Source organism: Pyrus communis, chromosome 2 (genome assembly GCF_963583255.1).
Source record: "Pyrus communis chromosome 2, drPyrComm1.1, whole genome shotgun sequence".
NCBI classification, from domain to species: domain Eukaryota; kingdom Viridiplantae; phylum Streptophyta; class Magnoliopsida; order Rosales; family Rosaceae; genus Pyrus; species Pyrus communis.
Genome location: NC_084804.1, coordinates 21,234,109 through 21,261,554, shown reverse-complemented (window position 1 = coordinate 21,261,554; position 27,446 = coordinate 21,234,109). Strand labels below are relative to the sequence as shown.

The window sequence follows — 27,446 nt, the reverse complement described above, 5'->3', positions numbered from 1 at the left end:
TGGAAACCTTTAGCAACAAGACGTGCCTTGTACCGTTCAAGGGTGCCATCGGATCGCCGCTTAATTTTGAAAACCCATTTGCAACCAACCGTATTGAGTGAATTATTGGGAGGTACCAAGGACCAAGTCCCCTGATGAATAAGTGCATTATATTCTTCGAGCATGGCCTGTTTCCACTCAGGAGAGCGAGATGCTTGTGTGTAGCACGTTGGTTCAATATTCATGTCCACTAAGGCAGCAAAAACATGAGGGACAGGATATCAAGTAGAGAAGTTGGCCTGGTATTTAGGATTGGGCTTTAAAATACCAGATTTGGAACGAGTGACAACTGGACTGCGAGGTGGTGGAGCAACATCGGAAGAAGCATGGTCTGTAGATGACGCGGCAATAACAGGTGGCAGCATGGAAAGTCGCGATGCAGAGAGTGGCTGGTCAAGCAGGTCGCTGTGCTCAGGAATTTCTGTCGGTGTTGGCAGGTCAAAGGCTGCAGGTGCGGGTGGGAGGACAGCTGGAGTGTCAAAGGCAACAGGTGGTAGGTGTGCTGCGGCATCCGTAGGTGAGGATGAAGTTTCGGCAGGAAGACAACTAGAAGGTGCAACAGTCAATGCTTGCTGCAAGAGTGATGTCCCAGGGACAAGTGCACGTGGTGGCTGAGAAGATGGAACAAATGACAAGTCCACAGGAACAATGGCAAGCGGTGGAGATGAAACAGGTGTAGAGACAGCAGCATAATAAAATTGATCTTCATGAAAAATAACATGACGTGAAATATATAGGCGTCCAGTTGGTGGATGTACGCATCGATATCCACGATGTTGAGCATTGTAACCAACAAAAACACACTGGAGAGAACGAGGTTGTAATTTGTTAGATACATAATTTCCAAGATATGGATAACACATGCACCCAAAAATGCGAAGAAATTTATAGTCTGGAGTATGACCAAATAAGGATTGGTATGGTGAGATCCCTTGAAGAACAGGTGACGGAAGTCTATTAATTAAATAGACTGTCGTGCATAAGGATTCAGCCCATAAGTTGTGAGGCATGTGAGCAGTATGTAAAAGTGTACGACCCATATCAGCAATATGACGATGTTTGCGCTCAGCCAATCCATTCTGTTGGGGTGTATGAGGACAAGAAAAACGGTGCACGATGCCATTGGTTGCACAAAATTGCTTAAACTGTAGGTTGTCATATTCCTTACCCCCATCACTCTGGAATTGTTTAATAGACAAAGAGAATTGAGTTTTAACATATAAAACAAAAGTAGAAAAATGTCCAAAAACTTTTGACTTAAGACGCATGGGGAAAATCCACGAATATCGAGTAGAATCATCAGTAAACAAGACATAATAACGATAACCAGAGACAGACAGGACAGGAGACATCCACACATCTGAATGGATTAAATCAAAAAGTGCAAGAGAACGGTGTTCATGAGGCGAAAAAGAAAGTTTTATTGATTTAGATAAGGCACAATGGCTACAATTTGAATGCCGTAAACGAGAAGTAGAACCTAAAAATGACTTAAAAACTAGTGAAGCAAGCACGTTGTTAGAAGGATGACCAAAACGATGATGCCAAAGAGATGAAGAATCAGCAACGGAAGAAAAAGCGGTCTTGGGCCCAGTTAGGAAGGTAGGAAAGACGGGATAAAGGCCATCTTTACGTAGGCCCTGAAAAAGAATAACACCAGTTTGTAAGTCACGAATGTGATAACCCCAAGAAAAGAAAGTAATACTGACATGCATATCACGTGTAAATTGAGCGACCGATAAAAGATGTTTATGAAGAGAAGGAACACGAAGAACATCAGAGAGACGAAAGACATAAGTACCAGAGGAAAACGAAACTTTACCAGACTGAGTGATGGGGAGGGTGTCACTATTACCAATAACAACATTGTCACGGGGTGCAGAGGATATACCGGAAGGAAACAACTTAGCATCATGAGTCATGTGATTTGTAGCATCGGAATCCCAATACCAGTTAGGATCTGAAGAGGGAGCAACACGCATGCCGGCAAAGGGACGAGAGTAAGGACATTTGGCTTGAACATGTCCATATTGGTGGCAATGCCAACACTGAACCGCCTGACGAGGTGGAGGGGGACTGAGAAGACTTGAAGCGTTGAAGGGAGGGCGCTGTTGCCGAGAGATGTTCGGTGCAAGGCCCTGAAAAGAATGAAATGGTGGCCTATGGCCTGAGGGATCACGCAGACGGAATGGACGCTGACCACGGGGCGGACGTGTGGTGATCATGGCAGCATGGGAGGGTGTAGAATTGAGTTGAGCCGCAAAGGCTTGTTGCCCCTCAAAAGCAAGCAATTTGGTGCGAAGGTCAGAAGAAGGTGGAAGGGGCGGGAAATTGAGAAGAGCCGTCACAAGCATCTGGTAATCAGGTCCCAGACCACGAAGTACGTAAGTAACCAAGTCAGAATTGGACACAGGTTCGTGGATAGCAGTGAGTTCATTAGCCAAACTTTTAGCTTGAGCAAGGTAATCAGAAACGGGTTTGGAGCCTTTGGTAAGAGAGAATAGACGAAATTTCAGTTGTGCAGCATTGGCAAGTGACTGTTGAGAGAAATTTTGCTGGAGACAGTCCCATATATCTTTTGAGGTGGAGAACCCAATGACTTGAGGAAGGACGGTTTCAGACAGTGAGGCACGAAGGATACTAATTAGACTTTGATCTGTTTGAAACCAAGAGATGTAGTCAGGATTAGGCGTAGGTGTAGGAGTAGTGGTTTTGTCATCACTTGAAGAAAAGGCCAAAATGGATGGAGGACAGGGAAAAGAGCCATCAACAAAGCGCCAAAGATTTTGGCCTAGCAAGAAAGGTTTGACTTGGCTTTCCCGCACAAGATAGTTTGTATCAGAAAGTTTGACAGAGACAAGATGAGAGATATTGGGGATAGAGATAGGGGATAAAGCCGATGCACTACTTGAAGCCATGTCGAAAAAAAAAAATTAGGCTCTGATACCATGTAGAAAATGTGTATTCAATCTATTCATTTGAGGGATTACAGCCCATATTTATACATAAACTTTAAGCTATCTGCCTAGTGGTTACAATGAAATGGAAAGCTAATTATATCCTAATAAAAGCTAATAACAACATAACAGCTAAACAATAATGTATTGTTCTTGAATAGACTTAACTATGGTAACTCTTGTAACCTCCTAACAGAAACAGTGTCCCCCCAGATCCCTTCTTTGCAGTTCGCTGTGTGATAAGAAAATAAAGCAACTACAAACAGGAGATTCAGTGCGCAATACCTTTTAGCCGCAGCAGAAGAATTAAGATCGCTGAAAAGTTGCAATCTACAAATAGTTGTAATACCCAAATCTTCATTTAATGCGGGTAAAGGAGGTGGCTAACCACTTTCCCCAACCCCCTTCATTAAAATTGGTGAGGTGCAATTAATCACCAAGGGAAGCTCATAGAGGAAAAGTGAAATACGCACCACAACTCCAGAAGCAATAAATAGAACTATTAGGGATAATAATGGTTGAGAGATGGAACAAAACAACTAAACAAAAGAAATTAACTCTCACAGAGGAGGGAAAGGCACTCACAGCATGGTTGAATAAAAATTACTTTTCTAGATGTAAGTTTGCAATAGGTGCGGAACTCCAGCTTCTTGTCTACCCGGTCCCCCGAAAAACTTCTCTATTTCTACACTTCGCTTCTATATATGTCAATCGGCCCTAAAAGCTAGTGGTCAGTGCATAATTCAGTCTTTTGTTAGCAGCTGGGCACGGGCATCAAAACCTCCCTCCACTCTCTCTCTCTCTCTCTCTCTCTCTCTCTCTCTCTCTCTCATGGGTTCGTCGGCAGCTGACTCCTCCGAATTCAACGAGCCTCTAACCCCATTAGGTCGGTTCTTCCTCCAACCTGAAATGAACCAAATAATCCACTGCGCCATGGGCTTCACAAACCCTATAAACATAGATGCCGTCAAGTCCCACCTCAAAACCTCTCTCCTACTCTCCCACCCACGTTTCTCAAGCCTCTTGCTTCGCCAATCCAACGGCCCCCAGCACTGGCATAAGACCACCCCCAGCGTCGACCTCGACCGCCACATTGTCGTCATCAACAATCCTGTCCTCACCACATCACCATCCGTTGACCACGAGACTGCTGTCAATGCCTACTTGGCCGACCTTTCCACCACCTGTGCTGGAATACTAGGCACCGACGTCGACAAACCCCTCTGGGAACTTCACCTTCTCATGGCCCATAACTGCTGCGTCTTCCGAATCCACCATGCATTGGGAGATGGGATGTCGCTCATGTCACTGTTCTTGGCGAGTTTCAGGAAAGTTGACCAAAAAGATGACGAAGAAAAGGGTTTAGGTGGTGGGTTTGTGAAGGAGGTGAAATTGGTGAATGGTGAAGAAAAGAATATTAACATACCAACTTTGCCTTCTGCTGGTGGGAAGAGATCAAAGAGACTAGTAGGTTTCACTGGTGGGAAGAGGTCGTGGGTTTGGTTGCTAGAGTTTGTGGAGATGCTGTGGTTTAACATGGTATTTGTGGTGGAGTTTCTGATGAGGAGCTTGTGGCTTTCTGACCGGAAAACTGAGATAAGTGGCGGCAGTGGAGTTGAGCTGTGGCCAAGGAAGTTGGCCACGGCTAGGTTTGGCCTTCACGACATGAAGCTCGTCAAAAAAACTGTTCCAAATGCGGTAAGTGATTTCATTCGATAAGCAAACGAAACAAGTCGAGTACATAGAGTACGGTACGTAAAAGCTGTGGCCCTGAAAAAATCTTCTTTCCGGGTAAATCACTTGAAAAAAATTCCCGAAGTAAAAAGGGCCACTCATCCTAAAAAACAATAGAAAATTAAATTTTAATCATTAAATAAGACGAAAGTGTAAAATATATTTTACACGAATTGGATAAAAATATTGTATATAAATTGGATAAATTAATTTTAACTTCTAGACTCTATTTAATGTCACATATGCATTTAATCTCCTTTCTTTTGTATAATTTTATGGTGTCCATGAATTAAATTATATGAAAAATATTGTAAATTTTGGGGTATAGACCCTTCCAACTCTTATTTCTTATATAAAAACTCACCTAATTATAAACATCCAAATAAAACCCAAATTTAAAAGTGATTGCTATGTAGGAAAGTAATTGACCTATTAATACAAAATATTTACAACTTGTACCACAATATTCAAAATAAATTAATAAATATTATTGCTCACCTTAATTACAATGAACAAATAATTTATTGCATATTATTACCCCTAACACACACATATATACTGTCACAACCCGTCCCGGAATTTTAATTCCGAGGACGTGAAGTTATGAAAATGCCCTTAAACGGGACTAAGGGGCGTAAAATATGTTGTAACTTGATGATTTGGGGATTGGGTAGGATCCCACCTCCCTCAAATCTCTCCCTCATTCCCGTACCTTGTCTCTCTCTCTCCTCCCTCACAAATCTCTCATTCTCTGAGAGTTCTCTCTCTCTCCTTCGAACTCACACAGACCACCCACAAACCACCCCAAAACTATGCCAACGAAGGATCTAAGACCACCATCGTACTCCTGAAGACCACACGAACACGATGGTACCAATTTCAGGTGAGTTTCACTTCGGAAAACATGGATTTCAATTTCACTGTGCGTGTGCACTGTTCATGCACACGTAAAACTTGATGTTTTCTGGGGTTTTGAAGCTTGTAGGAAGCTTGGTGAGGTCCTAAGGAAGCTCGGAGTGCTTCGTTTGAAGGATTTGGACGTCGGGATCACGAACTGTAAGTTTGGCCGAATTTTCGTATTTTTGGAAAAGTTTGATTCCGTTGTTTTTAGGCCCTAAAACTAGTCCAACGTGGTAGATTATGTTTAGGGCTTCATTTTGGTATAAATTACGTGAAAAATGGACATAGGAACACGGAGAATGACAAGTTCAAAGTTTGGCCGGAGCTGTCGGGGCTTTTTCCGGCGAAACCACGGCGAGTTAGGGGTCGAGAAAGGTATGGATGTGTTCGTCTCGTCAATACCTTCAATTTGATATATAGTACGTCGAAAATGGTTAAGAAATGAAGAAGTTATGACACTTTGAAGTTTACCCAGAAATTCCGGCAAAACACCATCTCCGGCGAAACCAGTCCGGCGACGCGAGGAAGAAGACGCGCGCGTGGGCAGCGCGTGAACAGTGCGCGTGGGGGCGCGTGAGAGCTCCAAATTGAGTTCTGAAAATTGTCACGCGTTCGTGACGTCGTGTAGATCACCGTGGTATATTCATACACCCAAATTGAGTAACGTATGAGAAAGTTATGGACGAATGTTTGGTGTATGTGCGTTAAATAACGTCAATTTGGTTACTTTTTGTATAGGTGAAAATATTACAGAGGAAGAATGTAACCAAGCTAGGGGAGGTTCAGGGACCTATGAGACGTCGATGTGATCAGTGAGTGGGCAGTTATTTTTCAGTATATATATATATATACGTATGCTTGACATATTTCCCAGAAAACGTATTTTAAAAGAAATACGAATTATATATCCTGTCATATATGCATCATATTTTAATATGTGCATTACCATAATTATGCATACTGTTGCATGGTGCTGAGGAGGCACAGGTAAGTGCCAGGTAAGCGGTATTCATGTGGTTATGCATTCCTGTTTATTATGCAATGGTAGTTTGAGAGGTTTAGAGAGCTCATAATCTGCACCCCCGGTGTTAGTGCTCCCGTCCAGGGCCAGGGCACAGCCTTCACGTGTATGTTCACCAGCACCGCATGCTCGTCTTGGATCCAAGTTAGGTGCAAGCCTGTCGTAGAGATCACATTAGGTGGTTCCGACTTGTAGGTGACCCGCGATTTATCGCCAGCTTCACGTGATCGTAGCACTAGAGCATACATATATATTACACCCAACTTGTCGTGCAGACCACGTTAGGTGGTTCCAACTCGTGTGCAGATTCAGATGATGAGTTGAGATTGGAGCTCTATATGCAGCGGTACATGTCACGTTAGGTGACTCCCGGCTGCCAGATTATATGTTATTGATGTGAATTATGCTTGAGCATTTACATTTGATTATGAGATTCTGTTGTGGCATATTCTCGAGCATGAATGGCATATTGCAAGCATGATTGATATATCTTTGAGCATGACTGGCATATCTATACATACGTATATATGTTATTTTCTGGGAAACTATACTTGTTTTACAGCGAGGGGTTAGTATATGCAAAAGAGAAAAGAAGGTTTTGAATACGTTCGTTTTGCTGACCCACTCAATTTTGTTTTGCGCCCCTCCAGGTTCAAGAATTGCAAAGGTGTGGTGACTACGAGGAAATTCAACGGTGTTCTGACAGAATGGACAAAAATTAGGACTCACCTTTCGGGTGTTTCATTTTAGAAGTTGTATATCTTTAAAGCTTCCGAACTGTGCAAATGGTTACGTCACTCTCACGTGACGGCCAGCATGCCCTCCTTCGGGACGGGGTGTGTCAAGTTGGTATCAGAGCCTAAGTTTCAATCTTGGACATCTTGAGAAGTTCTAGTGAATTCTGTCAGAACTACACCGCCTCGTAGCAAACCACGTAGTTAGAGGAATTTAGTCTCCCTGATTTAGCTATTAAGGGAAACTATTATTATTTTGGTGATTCAGTATATTATCTAAAAGGGACATTTTAAGATGGGTTATGAGTTGAATTTGAATCACCTTATGAAATGATGAACCTAAGGGAACAAAGTGATGGATTAACCGATTGGAAAAGATGTTTTAGATTATGCAAGTTAAGGAAATCTGTCTTTTGAAGGTAAGTCAAGACGACTACCTGGTTTGAGTTATGAACTTGTATCCTGGTGGAAACAGGAGTATAATTCGTTGTCACCGAAGGAAACAGCCGATTGAGAATTGTTTAAGGACTTGTTTAAAGAAAAGAATTATTTCCTTTGGCATCTTATGATGGTAGAAAGCAAGAGTTTGCAAATGTGAGACAAGGAAAGCTGACGATCAATGAGTATTATAAAAAGTTCTCAGACTTGCCTCGTCCCATTTGAATATTGCTGCTATTTTGATTGAAGTGTTATATTGTTTTAGGCTGGGTGGCATAAGGCAGTGGTATTTTGGGTGACCACTATCCATTGTAATTCTTATCAGGAGTATACAAGATGTTGTTGAGCCTTAAGGACTCTGAGATTATGTCCAGCGATAATGATGAAGAAGAATAAAGGAATGGGAATCAGAGGAATGATGACAAGGATAAAGGCCAGTCATCTCGAGAACCTTGAAAGATTCAGAACTTCAAAAGAAGTGAAGCTAATTCTAGTTCTTTTGGCAAAGGTTTTAATGCCATTGACCAGAGGCGAAGTGATAGATGTATTGGTAATCCCAGATCTCAGAGACAAGGTGATTTTGGTAAAGGAAATGTACCTTTGTGCTGTAGGTACAATAATGGACACCTTTGAGAATGTAGGCGAGAAAGCATTGGACGCTTTACAAGTGGATAGATGGGACATAGAACTACAAATTATGTCCAAAGCCAACAGAAGCCCTAGCAGTCTTCTTTGCCACAACTGGCGCCGATCCAGCAAGTTCCTGGATATATTAATTATGGTCAGTTAGGCCGTGGTGTACACGAGCGAAGTATTTACACTAATAGAGGTTGTGGGAGACAACAACAAGCCCAGGGATGTGTTAACCACACATCACTGCAAGATACTCAGAATTATTCGGATTTGATTAGGAGTACGATAATTATTCTTAATGACTTAGCTAAAGTCTATTTGTTGTTAATGTAGAAATTTTACGTTATTATTGTTATGGCCTAGAAAGTAGTATTTAAACGCGGTTGAGACGTGTGTATGTATTTTCTAATGAGTGGCAAAATAGTAATATTACACCCTCGAGAGTTGTTGCTTACTTATCGAGACAACGATGATTTATCAGTATTGCGGGCTGCAGACCGTAATATTAATAACTTATTCGTGGATTCGTTAAGCAAGTAAACCGATAGGTTATCCTATGTTAGTATCGTACTTATTCAGAGTGCTCGATATTAGTAGAGTATGTATCGTTGCTAGCTACTTTTGTTCCATTAGATTGTAGATTCGATGTTATTCTAGAGCATATTATGTTATTTACAGTAATGAGTTGCAGACCACGCGAGGTGGTACTGAATGTGTGCAAGATATATTACGTATATGAGTATATACTTTATTTCCGGGAAACCAATTATTTTCCATCGGTCTGGATGACTAGAGATTACTTTTGTAAGTATGCAAAGTGGAGTAAGGCAGGCCGTTATTTATGCTGTGAGAGCAAAGAGATTATTATCAAAAGGCTGCCAAGGATATTTATCTCATGTGGTGCTAAGTGATGTCACTTCTAGTAGTGTGGAAGAAGTGGGAGTAGTCAAACATTTACCTGACGTTTTCCCTGAGAATTTACCTAGATTGCCGCCAGTTAAAGATGTAGAGTTCACTATGGATTTGTCTCCAGGTACAAACCTTATATTATAGAATGTTGCCTTTTGAACTAAGAGAATTGGAAATTGGTTGATAAAGGTTTTTATTCAACCTAGTACATTACGTTGGGGGAACCCCAGTTTATTGGTGAGAAAGAAAATGGACATTAAGGCTGTGCTTTGATTATAAGCAGTTGAATCGAGTAACAATTGAAAACCGTTATTCCTAACCTCACATTGATGGTTGTTTGATCAGCTTCTAGGTGGTTGTATATTTTCTAAGATGGACTTGAGGTCTGGATATTATTAGTTGAAGATTATCGATGAGGATGCCCTTATGATAACTTTCAGGATTCGTTAAGGTCATTTCAAGTTTGGTGATGCCATTCGGAGTGACGAATGCATCTACTACTTTATGAATTTGACGAATAAAGTATTCCAATGATATCTAGACCGATTTGTTGTTATTGCTATTGAAAGGATTGATAAGACTAGAGCAAAGTATGCTAAACATCTTAAATTGGTATTGCAAAGATCGAGGGAACGTCGATTGTATGCTAAGTTTAGCAAATGCCAAGGTTGGATGAATCAAGTAGCATTTTTGAGATATGTTATATCTGCTTCAGGTATTCAAGTGAATTCTTAAAAGGTAGCAGAAATTGAGAATTTAGAACAACCACGAATCGTGATTGGGATTCAGAGTTATCCTAGCTTAACAAGCTATCATGGACGGTTCGTGAAAGATTTTTTCAGTCATTGCCTTGCCATTGACGAGAAAAGAGGTTAAGTTTGAGTGGGATGATAATTATGAGTAAAGGTTTCAACAGTTGAAGTATTCCTCACTCATGCACGTATTTTAGTACTCCCAGAAGATAGTGGTAATCATAAATTTTTAGTGATATTTCTTGAATGGTATTGGATGCATGTTGATGCAAATGTTAGGGTGATTACATACGTTTCACGACAAAAGGAACCTCATGAAATGAATTACCCTACTGGTGATTTGGAAGTCATGATTACCATCCTTGCTGTGAAGTTATGAAGACATTATATTTGGTAAGAATGCAAGTTTTTTTTTTACGAATCCAAAAAGTCTCCAATATCCATTACTTGGAAGGATTTTGATATAAGGCAGGGAAGGTGGATTGAATTGTTTAATGAACATGATTGTACGACCAGGGTGATCGTAAAATTGTTCTAGCTGATGCACTTGGTGAAAAGACGGTGGTAAGAATTAATGTCTGGCACGCTTGCCAAGATTGTCTTCTTGTGGATTGGAAATCAACTGAAGTAAAGTTGAGAATGAAAGATTGAGAAGAAGTTGTAATTGCTAATTTTCAAGTTAAGTCTTTTTAGTAAGGTCGTACTCAAGACTCAAATGGTTAACGACGAAAATTAAGAATTAACCAAGGCAAAGAAAGAAGGGAAAAAGAAAGATTGCTGAGTTCGAGAATAGGATGGTTATGATTGAACTTGAAGTGATAGTTGATCAATGTACCAAGTTAGTACATTTACTCCAGTGTTGAGTAACAACCACAGTGCAACAGTACTTATATGTTTTATGGAGAAGAGATTTGGGTTACGGAACTGCTGAGTTTCTTAAGTATGTTGGTTGCACAGTTTCTAAAGTAACGCCATAAGGACCATGAAATGTGTCAATTTTTGTTGATTTGTGGAAGAAATATTTCTGGATAGAGAAGATTCGATCACGAAAGAGTTTTGGTAGGCCCTAAAACTATGGATGAGTCTTCTCAAATTATTCAGGTGATTAAGTTTAACCTGAGAGTAGCCAGGAATGGCAAAAGAGATTAATAGTTGAACATGTCACTAATCGAGTGTTTAACGTAGATGATCTTATAATTTTGAAGTTTTCACTTTAGAAAAGTATGATTCGGCTTGGAAAGGAAAGCAAATTAAGTCCTAAGTACATCGGACCTTATGTGATCATCGAAGAGTAGGTGAAGTTGCTTGAATTACTTCCAGAGTTATTGTAAGAGCATGATGTGTTTCATGATTCAACATTTTTAGAAATTTCATCACGAAAAGAAATAGTGAGATTTGGAAAGGAGACAAAATAAGTCTTAAACACATCAGACCGTTTTTGACCACTAAAGGAATCGATGAAGTTGCATACAAGTGGTGATGTCTTCAGAATTTGCTAAGGTGCATAATGTATTATATTTCGATGCGTTGTCACTAGGTGGCAGATTCGTCACATGGAGTTCCGGTGCAACTGTTGAGAATTAATCCGGATTAAACTGGTTGAGGAACCAAGGACGACTTTGGATTGGAAAAAGAATGTATTAAGAGAGATTTATTCGAAGCTATTGTATGAGTTTAGATGATTAAGTTGGTTGTTGGAATTTCGGGGACGAAATTCTATAAGGAGGGAAGGTTGTCACAACCCGTCCCGGAATTTTAATTCCGAGGACGTGAAGTTATGAAAATGCCCTTAAACGGGACTAAGGGGCGTAAAATATGTTGTAACTTGATGATTTGGGGATTGGGTAGGATCCCACCTCCCTCAAATCTCTCCCTCATTCCCGTACCTTGTCTCTCTCTCTCCTCCCTCACAAATCTCTCATTCTCTGAGAGTTCTCTCTCTCTCCTTCGAACTCACACAGACCACCCACAAACCACCCCAAAACTATGCCAACGAAGGATCTAAGACCACCATCGTACTCCTGAAGACCACACGAACACGATGGTACCAATTTCAGGTGAGTTTCACTTCGGAAAACATGGATTTCAATTTCACTGTGCGTGTGCACTGTTCATGCACACGTAAAACTTGATGTTTTCTGGGGTTTTGAAGCTTGTAGGAAGCTTGGTGAGGTCCTAAGGAAGCTCGGAGTGCTTCGTTTGAAGGATTTGGACGTCGGGATCACGAACTGTAAGTTTGGCCGAATTTTCGTATTTTTGGAAAAGTTTGATTCCGTTGTTTTTAGGCCCTAAAACTAGTCCAACGTGGTAGATTATGTTTAGGGCTTCATTTTGGTATAAATTACGTGAAAAATGGACATAGGAACACGGAGAATGACAAGTTCAAAGTTTGGCCGGAGCTGTCGGGGCTTTTTCCGGCGAAACCACGGCGAGTTAGGGGTCGAGAAAGGTATGGATGTGTTCGTCTCGTCAATACCTTCAATTTGATATATAGTACGTCGAAAATGGTTAAGAAATGAAGAAGTTATGACACTTTGAAGTTTACCCAGAAATTCCGGCAAAACACCATCTCCGGCGAAACCAGTCCGGCGACGCGAGGAAGAAGACGCGCGCGTGGGCAGCGCGTGAACAGTGCGCGTGGGGGCGCGTGAGAGCTCCAAATTGAGTTCTGAAAATTGTCACGCGTTCGTGACGTCGTGTAGATCACCGTGGTATATTCATACACCCAAATTGAGTAACGTATGAGAAAGTTATGGACGAATGTTTGGTGTATGTGCGTTAAATAACGTCAATTTGGTTACTTTTTGTATAGGTGAAAATATTACAGAGGAAGAATGTAACCAAGCTAGGGGAGGTTCAGGGACCTATGAGACGTCGATGTGATCAGTGAGTGGGCAGTTATTTTTCAGTATATATATATATACACGTATGCTTGACATATTTCCCAGAAAACGTATTTTAAAAGAAATACGAATTATATATCCTGTCATATATGCATCATATTTTAATATGTGCATTACCATAATTATGCATACTGTTGCATGGTGCTGAGGAGGCACAGGTAAGTGCCAGGTAAGCGGTATTCATGTGGTTATGCATTCCTGTTTATTATGCAATGGTAGTTTGAGAGGTTTAGAGAGCTCATAATCTGCACCCCCGGTGTTAGTGCTCCCGTCCAGGGCCAGGGCACAGCCTTCACGTGTATGTTCACCAGCACCGCATGCTCGTCTTGGATCCAAGTTAGGTGCAAGCCTGTCGTAGAGATCACATTAGGTGGTTCCGACTTGTAGGTGACCCGCGATTTATCGCCAGCTTCACGTGATCGTAGCACTAGAGCATACATATATATTACACCCAACTTGTCGTGCAGACCACGTTAGGTGGTTCCAACTCGTGTGCAGATTCAGATGATGAGTTGAGATTGGAGCTCTATATGCAGCGGTACATGTCACGTTAGGTGACTCCCGGCTGCCAGATTATATGTTATTGATGTGAATTATGCTTGAGCATTTACATTTGATTATGAGATTCTGTTGTGGCATATTCTCGAGCATGAATGGCATATTGCAAGCATGATTGATATATCTTTGAGCATGACTGGCATATCTATACATACGTATATATGTTATTTTCTGGGAAACTATACTTGTTTTACAGCGAGGGGTTAGTATATGCAAAAGAGAAAAGAAGGTTTTGAATACGTTCGTTTTGCTGACCCACTCAATTTTGTTTTGCGCCCCTCCAGGTTCAAGAATTGCAAAGGTGTGGTGACTACGAGGAAATTCAACGGTGTTCTGACAGAATGGACAAAAATTAGGACTCACCTTTCGGGTGTTTCATTTTAGAAGTTGTATATCTTTAAAGCTTCCGAACTGTGCAAATGGTTACGTCACTCTCACGTGACGGCCAGCATGCCCTCCTTCGGGACGGGGTGTGTCATATACACATATATACGTTCAAATGTATATAGTACTACCATAAGCTCAATATATATATATAGTTTACCTATATATATATATATATATATAGTACTACTATACATTAAAAAAAACATATATATATATATATATATATACTTACATGAGTAAAAACACCGTGACCAATTGTTTGTTTTTGGATATATTTACTTTTTATTTTTCTAAATCATGGCGCTCGTAACAATTTTCTCTATAGTGTTAAGTTGCCAACATTTTATATGTGAAAAGTCCTTAATTTTTTTTATCCATAATCATAATCACCGGGTAACGGATTCCTCACTAGTTAATGGTTATATCCATCTTCATCAATGCAAAAAATTATTCGTTACATGTTATAAATTAATAGATATAGGTTCGATCATTAAATATCCATATATAAAAAATATAACAATACTTTTTGGAAGTATTTATGATAATAAAGTAAGGTAAATTGGTCCAATGAAAAAGAAAAGGGATGATGAAGGCAAATATTCTTAATAGCCACTACAAGAGAAGACGAAACAAATTATCAAATAATTTCAATACTTATAAATATACATATATATAAATAATAAAATATATTATGTTATATTGTATGTATAATATATATTATTCGGGGTAGATTTGGTGACAGATACGGATCGAGGACCCCTATAGTCATATTTGAAATTGTCACCGAATATTATCGACATTTTTTCCACATATCTTCAAATCCGCCCATTCGTTCAATTATTTATGCGCGGTTATCGAGTTTAACGGTTTGAATTTTCATCCCTATGCATGACTGAACCAAGGTAGGTTGGTTATGAAAAAATAATAATTAATGTTTGAATGTGCCTAATGTCTAACTACAGCAATGTATTTTTACATATACAAACCACAAACTTATATTTGTTTTCATTTTTTTCTTGTTTGTTTAATGTAAGCAAACATGGTGGCGCATAGGGCGACTCGCTTCCGTTTTTCGTCATCGTGGTGTGTCTTTTTAGGATGAAATTAGTCCACCTTGATTAATGAGTTGTTTGTTTGAAGATTTTGTAAGTAATTGTTTTTAGAGATTTTAAACTTTAATCTTTAAAGAAAATTAAAATTTAATAAAAATTTGTTGTTAAATTACATAATAATTTTAGTCATTTTTCTACGTACTTAATTCAAACTTATATTATACTTTTGTTTATATATTTAATGAATATCTTATTTAATGTCTCTACTTAAATTTTAATTTTATTATTGGACACATTTTAATTCATTAATTTTGTTTTACTCCTATAATTAGTGTAACTAAATATCTGTATCATAATATATTTTACTGAATTTGTGTACTGGAATGTCGCTACCTAACTATATTATAATTAATAAGTGGCACATAAGAAAATATACAAAAACATAAGTGTACCGAAAAGTTTGTACCTAAACATATTATACCAAACTAGTGTACCAAAATGTCTGCACTTAAATATATTATACTAAACTAGTGTACCAAAATGTCTCTACCAAAACATTGTTGAATATATCACTGCCAACTCATCTCTGCCAGCTCATCAAAACAGTAGTAAAGGATTGGTTGATGTAATAGTTAGTTGAAAGAGTTAGTTAGTCCTCTAGTTAGCTATATATAGCTATTGTAAACAGATAGTACAGTGAGTTCATTGAGTTTAATACAAAAGCTTCATTCATTTCTTTCTCACATTTCTCTTCTCTCTGTAAAACTTCATTTCTTGATTTTATAATTGTTCATCTCTACTACTTCTCCAATGTAGTTAACAAACATATTATACTAAACTAGTCTACCAAAATGTCCGTACCTATACATACATATATATATATATATTATACTAAACTAGTATACCGAAATGTCCATACATAAATATATTATACTAAACTAGTGTACTGAATTGTCCGTATCTAAACATATTATGCTAAACTAGTTTACCAAAATGTTCACACCTAAATATTGTAATAAATTAGTGGCACATAAAAAAATATGCAAAAACATAAATGTACCGAAAAGTCTTTACCAAAATATTTTCTTATATAAGATACTTAACATAAATTGGTGTTGCAAAATGTGAGCAAATAAAAGCTCATTCATTTGAATCCAAATAAGTATTTACAGAAAATATGACTTTAACCCTTAAAATTTAATTTTCTCTACATAAAACCCGTCATAAGTTTTTTTCTCAAATAAAACCTATTGGCTAGATTCCACATCAGCAAATTCATTAATTATATTTGACTTTACACATTTAAAATTTTTTGATGCCCAAAACACCCCTATTTGAATGTTTGATGTACACAATTAGTTCCATACAGATTGTAAGGGAGAATTAATGGTTTACGAAAATAAAAAAAAACAATAAATTTATTGCCTAATATATAATAACAACAAAACATGCCTAATATATGTAATAATACATGCTTAGTTAAGTCAACAAATTATATTTTACATATAAATGTAGGTAAATTATTTCACACACATATATAACAAAAAAAAAAAAACATGGCTGGTATACGTAAAAATTCATGCAAAATAATTTACCTAGAGAAAATGTTATTTGATTCAGTGCACCTACTATTTGAATTTTAAAATGTTAGATTGCTTAAAAAAAAAGCAAAATAGTTTCCCCACTATATGTAAAATACATGCAAAATAATTTACCTACATAATAAAGCAAACCCAATGTATGCAAAATAATGTACCTACATAAAAAAAAAAAATTATTATTTTATTCAATACCATTTTACCCATTATTTTGTACATATAATAATAAAATGTGCCCAATATATATGATGATGCACACAAAATAAAATACCTACAAAATATATGTTATTTGCTCATCGTAAATTTACATATAGGTAGATTAATTAGTATAATATGTTTGATCAAATATGTAGTACTGTGCATGCATACATACATACATATATATATGTTTTTTTTTTAATGTATAGTAGTACTATATATATATATAGGTAAACTATATATATATATATATATATATATATATTGAGCTTATGGTAGTACTATATACATTTGAACGTATATATGTGTATATATGTGTGTGTTAGGGGTAATAATATGCAATAAATTATTTGTTCATTGTAATTAAGGTGAGCAATAATATTTATTAATTTATTTTGAATATTGTGGTACAAGTTGTAAATATTTTTTATTAATAGGTCAATTACTTTCCTACATGGCAATCACTTTTAAATTTGAGTTTTATTTGAATGTTTATAATTAGGTGAGTTTTTATATAAGAAATAAGAGTTGGAATGGTCTATATCTAAATAACCCTTTTTTTATGCCACCATGCAGACCATAAATGATGTTCTTGTTGCGGTTGTTTCATCTGGGCTATCAATATACCTAAGTCACCATACACCAAAAGGTATAATAATTTAAAGGCAATCCATTTTTGCAGTCCTTAATTTTCTTGTACAACACCGAAAGGGATCAGAATTTAAAGGCAACCCATATTTTCGGTCCTCAATTTTCTTGAACGTCTCATTTGAATTATATCAGTTCAATGGCATTCGATCACGTATCTTAATCTAAACCCAATTGTTCTTCTCGTCAGTTTTGTCGGAGGGACTTCGAATTACTGGGCTGGCCATGGTAAATTTAAGACAGCAGCCTGGAATGGAGGTTTGGAACTTTATATATTTTATATTTATTTTTAGAGTAACGTTACACATACCACCTATTTATACCATCTTTCTAAATACAAGTAGGTCACGCTAAGGTCTCATCTTTATCAGATAGATGGTACAAATAGATAGTAAGAGTAGCATTTTTGTTATTTTTTTATAATTAATTACATAGGTCTAGGTCGGTTGGCAAACCGTGTTTAAGTTATTGTGCTGCCACCAGCCGGCCATATATACACAATAATTTTAGAAAACCACGTACTGCCAGCCAATTGTTACCATACAGTTGTCGAAAATCGGTTCAGTCAAAACCGTTGGCCGGGTTCGATTGGTAAAGGACACAACTTGCAAGTAGCAACTAATATAATATAATAGTTCACTAACTGATATAATATAATAGTTCACAAACTTGGCTTATTAATTGAAATGCCTTCTGAAACTACCATTTAGTCTCAATTTACCCTTTGAAATTAGTTTTCTCACTTTGCCTTTTGAACCAGACATTTTCGACTGTCTTGGTCTCACTTCACCCATTCTGTTAAAGGGCTGTTAAACACAAGGGTATTTAGACATTTTATTTTTTACTCATTTGTTTACCTCTAACTTACACACTAAACCAATCTCAATTCCATTTTCTACAACTCTAATTAAGCCTTTTTAAATAAATTATTCAATTAATAGAAAATTTTCGAGCAACAAAATCATTATAACAATCAAAATAAGGGTTACATTTTTGTTCTTAGGGTCACTTCACTTGGAAGGCATCCAAGTATTGGCTCAAAACTTTGCACTTGAAAAATACTCATTACAATAGAAAGAAAACATGATCAGCCTATTTAAAGATCTTTATAATCGAAATTGGCCTAATCATAAGTTTGACCCATTAAAAAAATGATTTCAGATTAGTTGCACAAAATATAATCTTAAAAACACCTTTAAGCTATCATGTCCAAATACTCCCCAAACCAAAAAAAAAAAATCATCTAAAGCATTGCAACCGAAAGTTTTACATTGTTGCTCCGAATTTTTGTATTGATTGAATAATTATTTTTAAAAAGGCCCTCATTTACGAGGTTTGAATTAACGTTGTCAAAAATGGAATTGGATTGAATTTGAACAAAAATCATTTGCTGAATTTGGCTGTACAGTTATACAGTTAAAAAGCTTGAACATGTGATCAGGTATCCGATATGATGAAATCTTCTGGGTCAAGTTGGGGTAACAAATTCGGCATGTTTCACCTACCTATTCATTGCCATAAGAGCAGCGGCACTGATCCTCTTGAGTATCTGAAGAGAAATAAGGTGATGCTTGACAGGAAGAAAAAATCTGTGGAGGCTCATTTCTCAAACAAAATTGCATGCTTTTTTATGACCTACTTTGGACAAAAGGTGAGGATAACAAAAAGAGAAATGTTAAGAAAACTTTTTCAAAATCAAGACTCTCCCTCACTTTATATTTTTTGCACAATTCTCGTGCCAACAATATAAAATATTGTGCAAAAAATATGAGGTGGCGGACAGTCCATAACGAGTCTCACTTTGAGACCTACTCCAACCTTTAGGTCAAATATGAGTTTTAACCCAAAACTCATTTATGGGGCAAATTTAACCTAGAATTCCCCTGAGTTTTTTTTTAGTTTTATATTTATAGATTTGTTGAATCAAACGGCTAAGATATAATATGATCAAATTCAACAATAAGAAGAAAAAAAATCTAATGGTCCAAATTTAAATCCACCTGCTAAAATAATTAAAATATATATATTTCATGTGTTTCATATTCTTTCATATTGTTCCACGATTTTAATTGTGTCAATTTAGTAATTTTTCAATATTTATCAGAATCTAAATATTTTTATATTAAAATGTTCATAAAATTAAATTATGATAGTTTATATAATAATTTTTTTTTAAAGTTACTTTAAAGAAAAAAATTATCCTAAATTCATTTTTTAATAATCTCGATCTTAAAAATCCAAAAAAGTTGGAGCAAAAAAACTATTTATAAGTTAAAATTTTAGATTTTAACTCAAGAGTAGGAGATGGTCTTATAATTTCTCTTAACAAATTGCACTTTTTATCCTTTTGAAACAATTAATTAAATATTCGAGAATACCAAACAAAATTGGGTGGGTTAATTTTTTTTTTTTTAATATTATTAATATCCATTCTACTGCAGATTGCCACCTGGTTTCTTTACAGGCTTGTGTGCAATGCTAGCTTTACTATCTCAAATATAGTTGGCCCGCAAGAAGAACTTGCACTTGGAGGCAACCCTGTAACTTACCTAAGAATTAATGCATCCAGCCTGCCCCAGGTATGTGTGTGTGTGTGTGTGTGTAATCCCAAAGATTAACTTAAATATATGCAATGTGAATATATATGTGATAGAACATGAATGATTTTTCTGGCTGGTAATGTAGGCGCTTGTAATGCACTTGGTGAGCTATGTTGAAAGAGCAGACTTGCAAATTTTGGTGACCAAAGATATCATCCCTGACCCTGCATTTCTCGCCAGGTGCTTTGAAGAGGCCTTGCTTGATATGAAGGAAGCAGCTGCAGCCATCGGTAGAACCTAACAAGCACGACGTAACGTCTCTACGTTTAATGGAATGTTATATTGTTGTATGAGGTTGAACACAGTGATGGATAAGGGATACAGTTTTACATCCCATTAGCATGGACAAATTTTTCTATATTAACGTTTATTTGTGAACGTTTCCACTGGAAATCGCGGATTAATTGGTCGGCTAATGCTATTGGTGGAAAGAGGTTGAGCCATGCATGACGATGTGGGTTCGAACCAGTCAGTGGCTAATCTAACATTTAATCTAACACAATCCATCGTTTGACCAAAAACAAAATATGGAATTACAGATGGGTTTACTCAGATTATAATTATAATGCATCTTTAGGATTAGATTGAATTCATAACTGAAGAATAGGGGTAGATTAGTGATAATCTTACAGGCTTTCACACTTACAAAGACATACACATCAACTATACTTACAGTGTCATAGTTCTCTCTCACTCTCTCACTAACCCTACACAAGAAAAAAAAACCAAATCTCTCGGGAACCCGCTAAGCGTTGTCAAACAACCGAAAAGCATACGTAAAGTCACATATTTGCCTCAGTAGGCATGATGGCTCTTGGGCAATCATACTTTCGCCAAGGATTGGGGTTTCTTGGTGCTTCCTTTCTTTCTTCGCAGCAGTAGCCTCCTTAGCAAACCAAAACCTCCTTGTTTCTTACTCGGCACAATAGCCAGACTCCCAACTGCGCTGTTACCACCTTTACCCCTTGAACCTAGATGCCCTTCCGGCATATGTACCAGAGCGATAGGAGTGGACAAGGCATTGTGACTATCAGACTGAAAAAGGGATGGTTTCTGCAGATCTGCATCCGTTGTCTCATTATCTTTTGGAGACTTGGGATTGTCCTCAGCTAGCATTTGATCAAGCAGGGAAGAGCGCCTGTTCAGGTTACTGTTGGTGGCATTGGCTGCAGTGCTGGTTGTGGAGAACACCTTGTCAAAACGTTGTGCTTCCCTTGGTGTAGTCAGTGCCTTGATCTGTTTTCCTAGGTTTAGGATGGTTTCTTGACACTCTGCCAGCTTCACCGAAGCTGTTGTGATTTCCCATCCCTGCAAAATATAACATGTCACATTGCTGTGCCGAGTTAAAAGATAGTTTACAAATGTGTTCGGTTACTTATTTTCATATAATGATAGTGATGATTTCTACATTCCCGTGGACTTACGGATGGGGATTGTTTTTCGTCTTGGTTTATGCCGTGCGTTAGAGTCTCCTTCTCAGCACTGAGTTCAACATTTCACAAATCAGAGTTATCTCATCAATCAAATCAACACAAGCTTTACATAGTTTCGGCAGAAAGAAAAATCAGGAGACCGGAACTTACCTTTGTAGCTGGAGCTGAAGCTCAAGACATGTTGCTTCTAAATCTTCACAACAGTTATGTTTATCCTCCAATTCAACTTCTAAAGAAGAAAACTTCTGGAAGACTTGTTTCAACTTTGCTTTGGCAACAGTCAGTTGAGTATCAAGATCTTCATTAATCGACTTCTGATTTTCGATCTGGTCTACCATCACCCCCTCTGATTCTTTCAGACTCTCCACTTCTGTCATTAAGCTTTCAATTCTTTGTTGTGATTCCTGAAGTTGTATGACCAACGCTTTATTCTTTTCGGTTGCTGACTGCAGGCTAGCTTCCATATTCTTTAGTTCATCTTTCAATCTGCTGTTTTCTTCTTGCAGTTTATCCTGCACCATATTCAATTGAAGTGGAACATTTGTTTCATTTGAAGAAGCAGCTAAAGGCAGACACAAAAACTGCTCCGCAGATGCACCCTTCACTCCATTATCTCGTCGGTCTTCAGGCCAACCAAATTGCTTATTGATTTTATTCCTCATGCTTGAAGCATCTTGACAACGTTGGCTGCCACTGTCTTCCACTGAAGTGTCAATACTCAAAGCTCCACCAAAAGAATCTACAGGATCAGATTCTGCTTTAGGCCTTGAGACTGCACTTCTACGAGGTCCATTGTCGATTGGTGGATTTATGTAACCCAAGGCAATTTTGATGTCCTCAAATAGCTCATCTAAACTTCGTTTCGAAACATTCTTTTGCTCCAACATTGCTTTTAAAACGACCTGAAGCCAGTCAAAAGAATTCTCGGACCTTGAATCTTTTGACGCGCCGTGCTTTCTCTTGTCACTGTTGGAATTGACTTCAAGCGGTACAAGCTCCCTACCGGTAAAACAATGTTGATGCCCATTGTTAGGAGGTTTACCAGCAGAAACTATTGCCAATTTCTCCATCTCAACAAAATCATCCATTAAGCTAATGTCTGAACATTCCTGTGGACTTTTAAGTCTCTCGTTTTTAAAATGTTCCAACTCTGAAATTAGAGCACTAGCCCAAGATTCGGACGAGCTATCATCGCTGCCAATGTCAAACCTTGAATATCGTGAAATGTCATTATATGGTACCAACTCCATAGATTTCTGGAATTTAGAAAGCTCTCCAAGCTGAGTCTCGGCCTGTGACAATCTGGAAGCTGTTCGAGAATATGTGGTCCTTGAAGAAAGGAGTTCGGCGTTTTTCTTTGTTAAAATTTCTCTAAGAGTTTTGTTTTCTTCTTCCAAATCTCGTAATTGCTCAATCACGGGACTCATCTTCTTATTTGAAATTTCAGGAGAACTTCCCATGTTGGCATCTTTTACAACCATATCCCTTGTGGGATTCTGCTTTCTTCTTCTCATCTCGGTCTGATCCCTTCCCAGCATTTGAACCTCACTCTTCATATTCACCAAAGCAGTAGGACCTGGCAGCCGCTTTCGCATAAGGAGATGAAGTCTCTGACATTCTTGTTCTAACTTTGCGATTATCCTCACACTCTCCAAATGTTGTTTATGCGATTCTGCAGCTGACCGACGGTTGTATTCCATCTCCTCACTTCGGATCTCAAGTTCCTTCTCAAGCATGTGAAATTCATATCTTAGAAAAGCATTTTCCTTTTCTGTGGAATCCAGTCTAACCATTAGTGCACTGAATTCTGCATCAGTTTGAGACTTGTGTCTATTCAAATCTTCGATCAATTTGTCTTTTGCTCGAAGGGCTCTGTTCAAATTAGTATTTTCAGCAACCAAGTGTGTAAGCTGTTCACTTGTCTCTCTCAACTTCTCTTCTAACTTTCTCTGTGCCTTCTCATACTCTCTTGATGTCATCATAACTGCTTCATGTACTCTTTGCTCCTGTTCTTCCCGAACAAACTTTAGCTGCTGCATGCATTCGTTCAACGCATCATCTGAATGAGTTGATCTTTCATTTGTGGATACTCCCTGCCTCAAAGGTTCCTCTAATTCTTGCTTTAAAACCGACTCTCCTGCCTTCTCACTACCTGAAACAATAGTTATTTATACAATCAGCAAAAACTCAAAATGAGCATTCAATGAGAAAAATAGGGGTTTTACCGATGATATAAAAAACAACGAAGCTTGTAAAGAAAGATTTGTAAGCTGTGGAAAGAGAAGAATAACTTACAATCACCTGCTATAGCTTCTTCTTCCGGTTTTGCATGTTCTGGAACAGGATCTTCTTTTACAGTGCGGTCTAGGAGAACTGAAGCTAACTTCTCATTTAGATTTTTCCTTGATCTCTCTGTTTCGCTTCCTTTCTCAGCTGGATATGAAAATGTCTGTACCTAACATGATAAAACATCGGTAGTACAATAATCAGATTAAAACATCTTTGCTCCCCCAGTAAACTACTCCAATATATGCACATAGATGGATTGTATACTATAAAAGGCTCAAAACAAAAACAGCAGATGCACAAATCAAATGAATACATATGCTGCATATCCGCAGACAATTGCTGCGCACAAGACAGACAAAATGGGGGAAACAAAACGGTATTATACTCGGGAAACAAATTGGTTGATCCGAAACGCAAAGTGATTGGTTACCTCTTCTTCAATTCTTCCCAAAGGAGTGGCACCTTTGTTAGCTGCAAGAATTGTCTTCTCTGAAGATTTTTTCCTCCAAAGCCAAGCCTTGTGGTCCATGATTTCGGGTCACTATTCAAGAACAGAAACGGAGAACCAACTAAGCATGTAGAAAACTATCAGTAACTTATAAAAGAAACAAAGCATTAGAGTAACAAACAATGTCCTTAAAAATGAAAGTGAAATGAATTGATTGCCTAACTAAGACGCTGTTGGTAACACAGGGATAAAAACTCGAAATTCTGAATTTCCCTTGTTTAAACTATCCGGTATTCTAAAGTATTCTGATCTATGGGGAGGAGGATTCGAACTTGAGTGCAAGAAGAGGCACGATCCCTGACCAACTTGCCTAACCTGCGTCTGCTAGAAACAAAGCATTAGAGTAACAGTGTCCTTAAAAATGAAGGTGAAATGAATTGATTGCCTCACTAAGACGCTGTTGGTGACGCAGGGAGAAAAACTCGAAATACTGAATTGCCGTTCTTTTAACTATCCGATATTCGGAAGTATTCTGATATAGGGGGACCAAGATTCCAACTTGAGTGCAAGAAGGGGCACAAACCCTGACCATCTGGCCTAACCCACGTCTGCTAGAAACAACTAATGATCATAACCACAAAAAGGAAAGCATAAAACAAAGATTTAAGCACCGTAATTTTCTCCCAGTGAAGGCTCCAAAATTTTACATTCCGCTGAGGCTGCATGCAGCTGAAGAAAAAAAAAAGTAAAATAATGGAGGCATAAAACCTCTCAAAAGGAACAAGGGGTGATCAACCACAAGGTAACAGTGGCATTTCTCCGTCTCCGATCAACAAAATAAGGCAGAATTTTTAGCTTTCATAACCAAATTGCTATATACTCTATAGCAATCTAAACAAATAGACCATTTTACTGCTGCAAAAATATTTTTAAAAATTAAAAACAAATAAATTAGGATTAAACCATGGTGAGATTACCACCAAATTTGAGGAAACAAGAATTCTTGCAGTAAATCTAAAATTTCTTAGCATGGTAAGAGCAAGGAAGATCACGCATGAAGAAAATGAAGGTTAATAATTATCTGAAACCAAAAGTTCTCACCTGGGCAATTAAAAGAGAGACCAAAATGCTAAAACAGTGGTGCTCCAAGAACTGTTTGCACCATGCCTTACTGTGGAAGTCAAAGGAGAAGAAAACAACGACTTATAATATCACAAATGAAGAGAGAGTTTCTTCTTCATGAATCAATAGAATCATAGGATGCTCGCACTCCACCGACAGTTTACCTCTCCCGGTAACGATAATCAATGACAGAGAGAGGGAAGAGAGAGTAAAAAGAAAAAGGGCAAAAAGGAAAAGCCAAAGAGAAAAAGAAGTCAAAGAACAACGGGCCACGGGTAGAACAGGGGAGAGAGAGAGAGAGAGAGAGAGAGAGAGAGAGAGAGAGAGAGAGAGAGATGGGTTGAATGCTGTGTGAGTTAAGTGTGCTCGTTTGAGTTGGACAAGAAGAAGACGCTTAATTAATGGCATGACCAGTGGTCTTTTACCATAGTGGTAAAATGGTTTAGAGCTTGAATGTTTGACGTGAGTTCAAATTCTGTGGATGGTTAATCTAATATTTAGTTTAATAAAATTTATCGTGGCACTTTACAGCAACGGTGGAAAAGTGTAGAGCTCTTCTATGACGGCATGAGTTTAAACTCCATTGATAGTATTCTTCTACATTTATAAGTGAAAGATCTTAGGTTCGATTCTCGTCAAAAACAAATTTGAACTATATTATTATTAATTCATTGTGAATTAAGAACATTCATTCTCTCTTTAATGTAAATAACATTGTTTAAAAAATAAAATCTATCATTGGAAAGAAAAATTAATGGCAAGTGTCACGCATGGTGGAGGTGGGAAGAAGACAAATTAAAGGAGAATAAGACACGAACAGATTACCAGGTTTTGGTGGATCCAATCCAATTGTTTGTGTGTGCGTGTGTGTGTGTGTTTGTGTGTTTGTGAATGTATGGAGTTGGTACGTGCTATTAAGTTAGTGGGATGTGTGAGGCAACAAAAGTAGGTACAAAACCTTTGAACAATGATGATGTCCTTAGACGAATCATTACTTGTTTTTGTCCCTACCAAATTTAATTAATTAATAATCTTTGCATTTATTTCGGTAAACTTATGATTATTTAATATAATGCTTTGAGCTTGTCTTAGACTCTTACATTGCCACTAAGATTTTTTTGTGTTGTTAATGTGATTTTTGTTTTATAAGATAATTCAAGATATAATATGTAGGTTCTTGAGTGTAGGTTATTTCTTATTGTTATTAATGGCTGAAGGGGACCTCGAACTTCAAAAATTTGAATGAATTGGTGTTATTCATACACCACTTCGTCTTTTGTTGTTGAATTATATTAATTAAAGAGAATCAAACGACATAAATTAATAGTAATTGTGTGTGAATTAAAATGAAGTATGTAGATTAGTTCAAGCCAAACTTGAATTTGACCAGTATATTGAATTGGAACTTTAAATTATAAGAAGTGAATACACTTGGGACATTACACATTTTGGTAGAATTTAAATTCATTCACCTAAGACCATCTCTAATGGAAATATCAAATTATTAGTTAATACTGGATTTAATAAGATTTTATTGGACTTTGAAATCAAAGTGTAGTCAATTAGGATTTTAAAAGAAGATTTTAAAAGACATTGAAATCATGGTGTAATCAAAATAGGATTTAAGAGGATTTTAAAATTACATCCAAATTTATGGGTAGCCAATTGAGATTTTTATTGATTTTTTTAGAGTGATTATAAATTTATGTGAAGTGTATATAACAACGACCAAAAATAATCACATCTCACCCTCTAGGATTTCATATCTATATGTTCTTCTAACCCTCTCTCCTCATTCCTCACTTCTCACCCGTCACTGTCATTAATCCTATCTTCTTTGAGTCCAATTATGCCATGTCTCAACACCATGTTAACTTACAGCCCGTCTTCTCCAAACCAGTACCAGAAACACAATCAAACGTCAAATACAACCCACAAAAGAATATAAGAATGGTAGATATAGTTTTGCTAACTCCAAATGTATTTACATACAATGCTATCATTCGTGATCTTTGTATGCCAATAAAGTTTGAGGAAGCATGCTCCATGCTCAAAGTTATGGAATCCAGAGGCTGTGATCCGAATTTTATTGT

The 27,446-nt window shown here is 37.5% G+C and overlaps 2 protein-coding genes across 4 annotated transcripts; one reads left to right on the top strand and one right to left on the bottom strand.

The window, feature by feature from the left end:
• The first annotated feature begins 3,827 nt into the window (after nucleotides 1–3,827).
• On the top strand, nucleotides 3,828–20,382 carry LOC137726728 (wax ester synthase/diacylglycerol acyltransferase 11-like). The gene is made up of 6 exons (XM_068465683.1): nucleotides 3,828–4,694; nucleotides 17,390–17,462; nucleotides 17,652–17,719; nucleotides 18,903–19,112; nucleotides 19,903–20,040; nucleotides 20,147–20,382. Exons 1-6 carry the CDS (start codon nucleotides 3,828–3,830, stop codon nucleotides 20,300–20,302), a joined length of 1,512 nt encoding a protein of 503 aa, XP_068321784.1. The 3' UTR covers nucleotides 20,303–20,382.
• A 239-nt stretch (nucleotides 20,383–20,621) lies between these two features.
• On the bottom strand, nucleotides 20,622–25,647 carry LOC137725347 (filament-like plant protein 7). Of its 3 annotated transcripts, none has more exons than XM_068464001.1 (6): nucleotides 25,333–25,647; nucleotides 24,214–24,324; nucleotides 23,790–23,949; nucleotides 21,645–23,646; nucleotides 21,486–21,543; nucleotides 20,622–21,369 (listed from the first exon to the last, which is right to left on the bottom strand). In XM_068464001.1, the coding sequence occupies exons 2-6, from the start codon at nucleotides 24,310–24,312 to the stop codon at nucleotides 20,884–20,886; spliced, it is 2,805 nt and encodes a 934-aa protein (XP_068320102.1). In that variant the 5' UTR covers nucleotides 24,313–24,324; nucleotides 25,333–25,647; the 3' UTR covers nucleotides 20,622–20,883. The 3 variants fall into 3 exon arrangements, with proteins under 3 accessions (XP_068320102.1, XP_068320104.1, XP_068320103.1); XM_068464003.1 differs by having other exon boundaries at nucleotides 23,796–23,949; XM_068464002.1 differs by having other exon boundaries at nucleotides 23,790–23,943.
• Nucleotides 25,648–27,446: the final 1,799 nt, after the last annotated feature.

Excerpts from the sequence above, each read along its gene's own strand:
- LOC137725347 (XM_068464001.1), bottom strand. The coding sequence starts at position 24,312 with ATGGACCACAAGGCTTGGCTTTGGAGGAAAAAATCTTCAGAGAAGACA. Across the intron at positions 23,950-24,213 it reads TGGGAAGAATTGAAGAAGAG|GTACAGACATTTTCATATCC; the intron begins GTAACCAATCAC and ends TTATCATGTTAG. Across the intron at positions 21,544-21,644 it reads CTTCAGCTCCAGCTACAAAG|TGCTGAGAAGGAGACTCTAA; the intron begins GTAAGTTCCGGT and ends TGTTGAACTCAG.
- LOC137726728 (XM_068465683.1), top strand. The coding sequence starts at position 3,828 with ATGGGTTCGTCGGCAGCTGACTCCTCCGAATTCAACGAGCCTCTAACC. Across the intron at positions 4,695-17,389 it reads AAAAAACTGTTCCAAATGCG|ACCATAAATGATGTTCTTGT; the intron begins GTAAGTGATTTC and ends GCCACCATGCAG. Across the intron at positions 19,113-19,902 it reads TGACCTACTTTGGACAAAAG|ATTGCCACCTGGTTTCTTTA; the intron begins GTGAGGATAACA and ends ATTCTACTGCAG.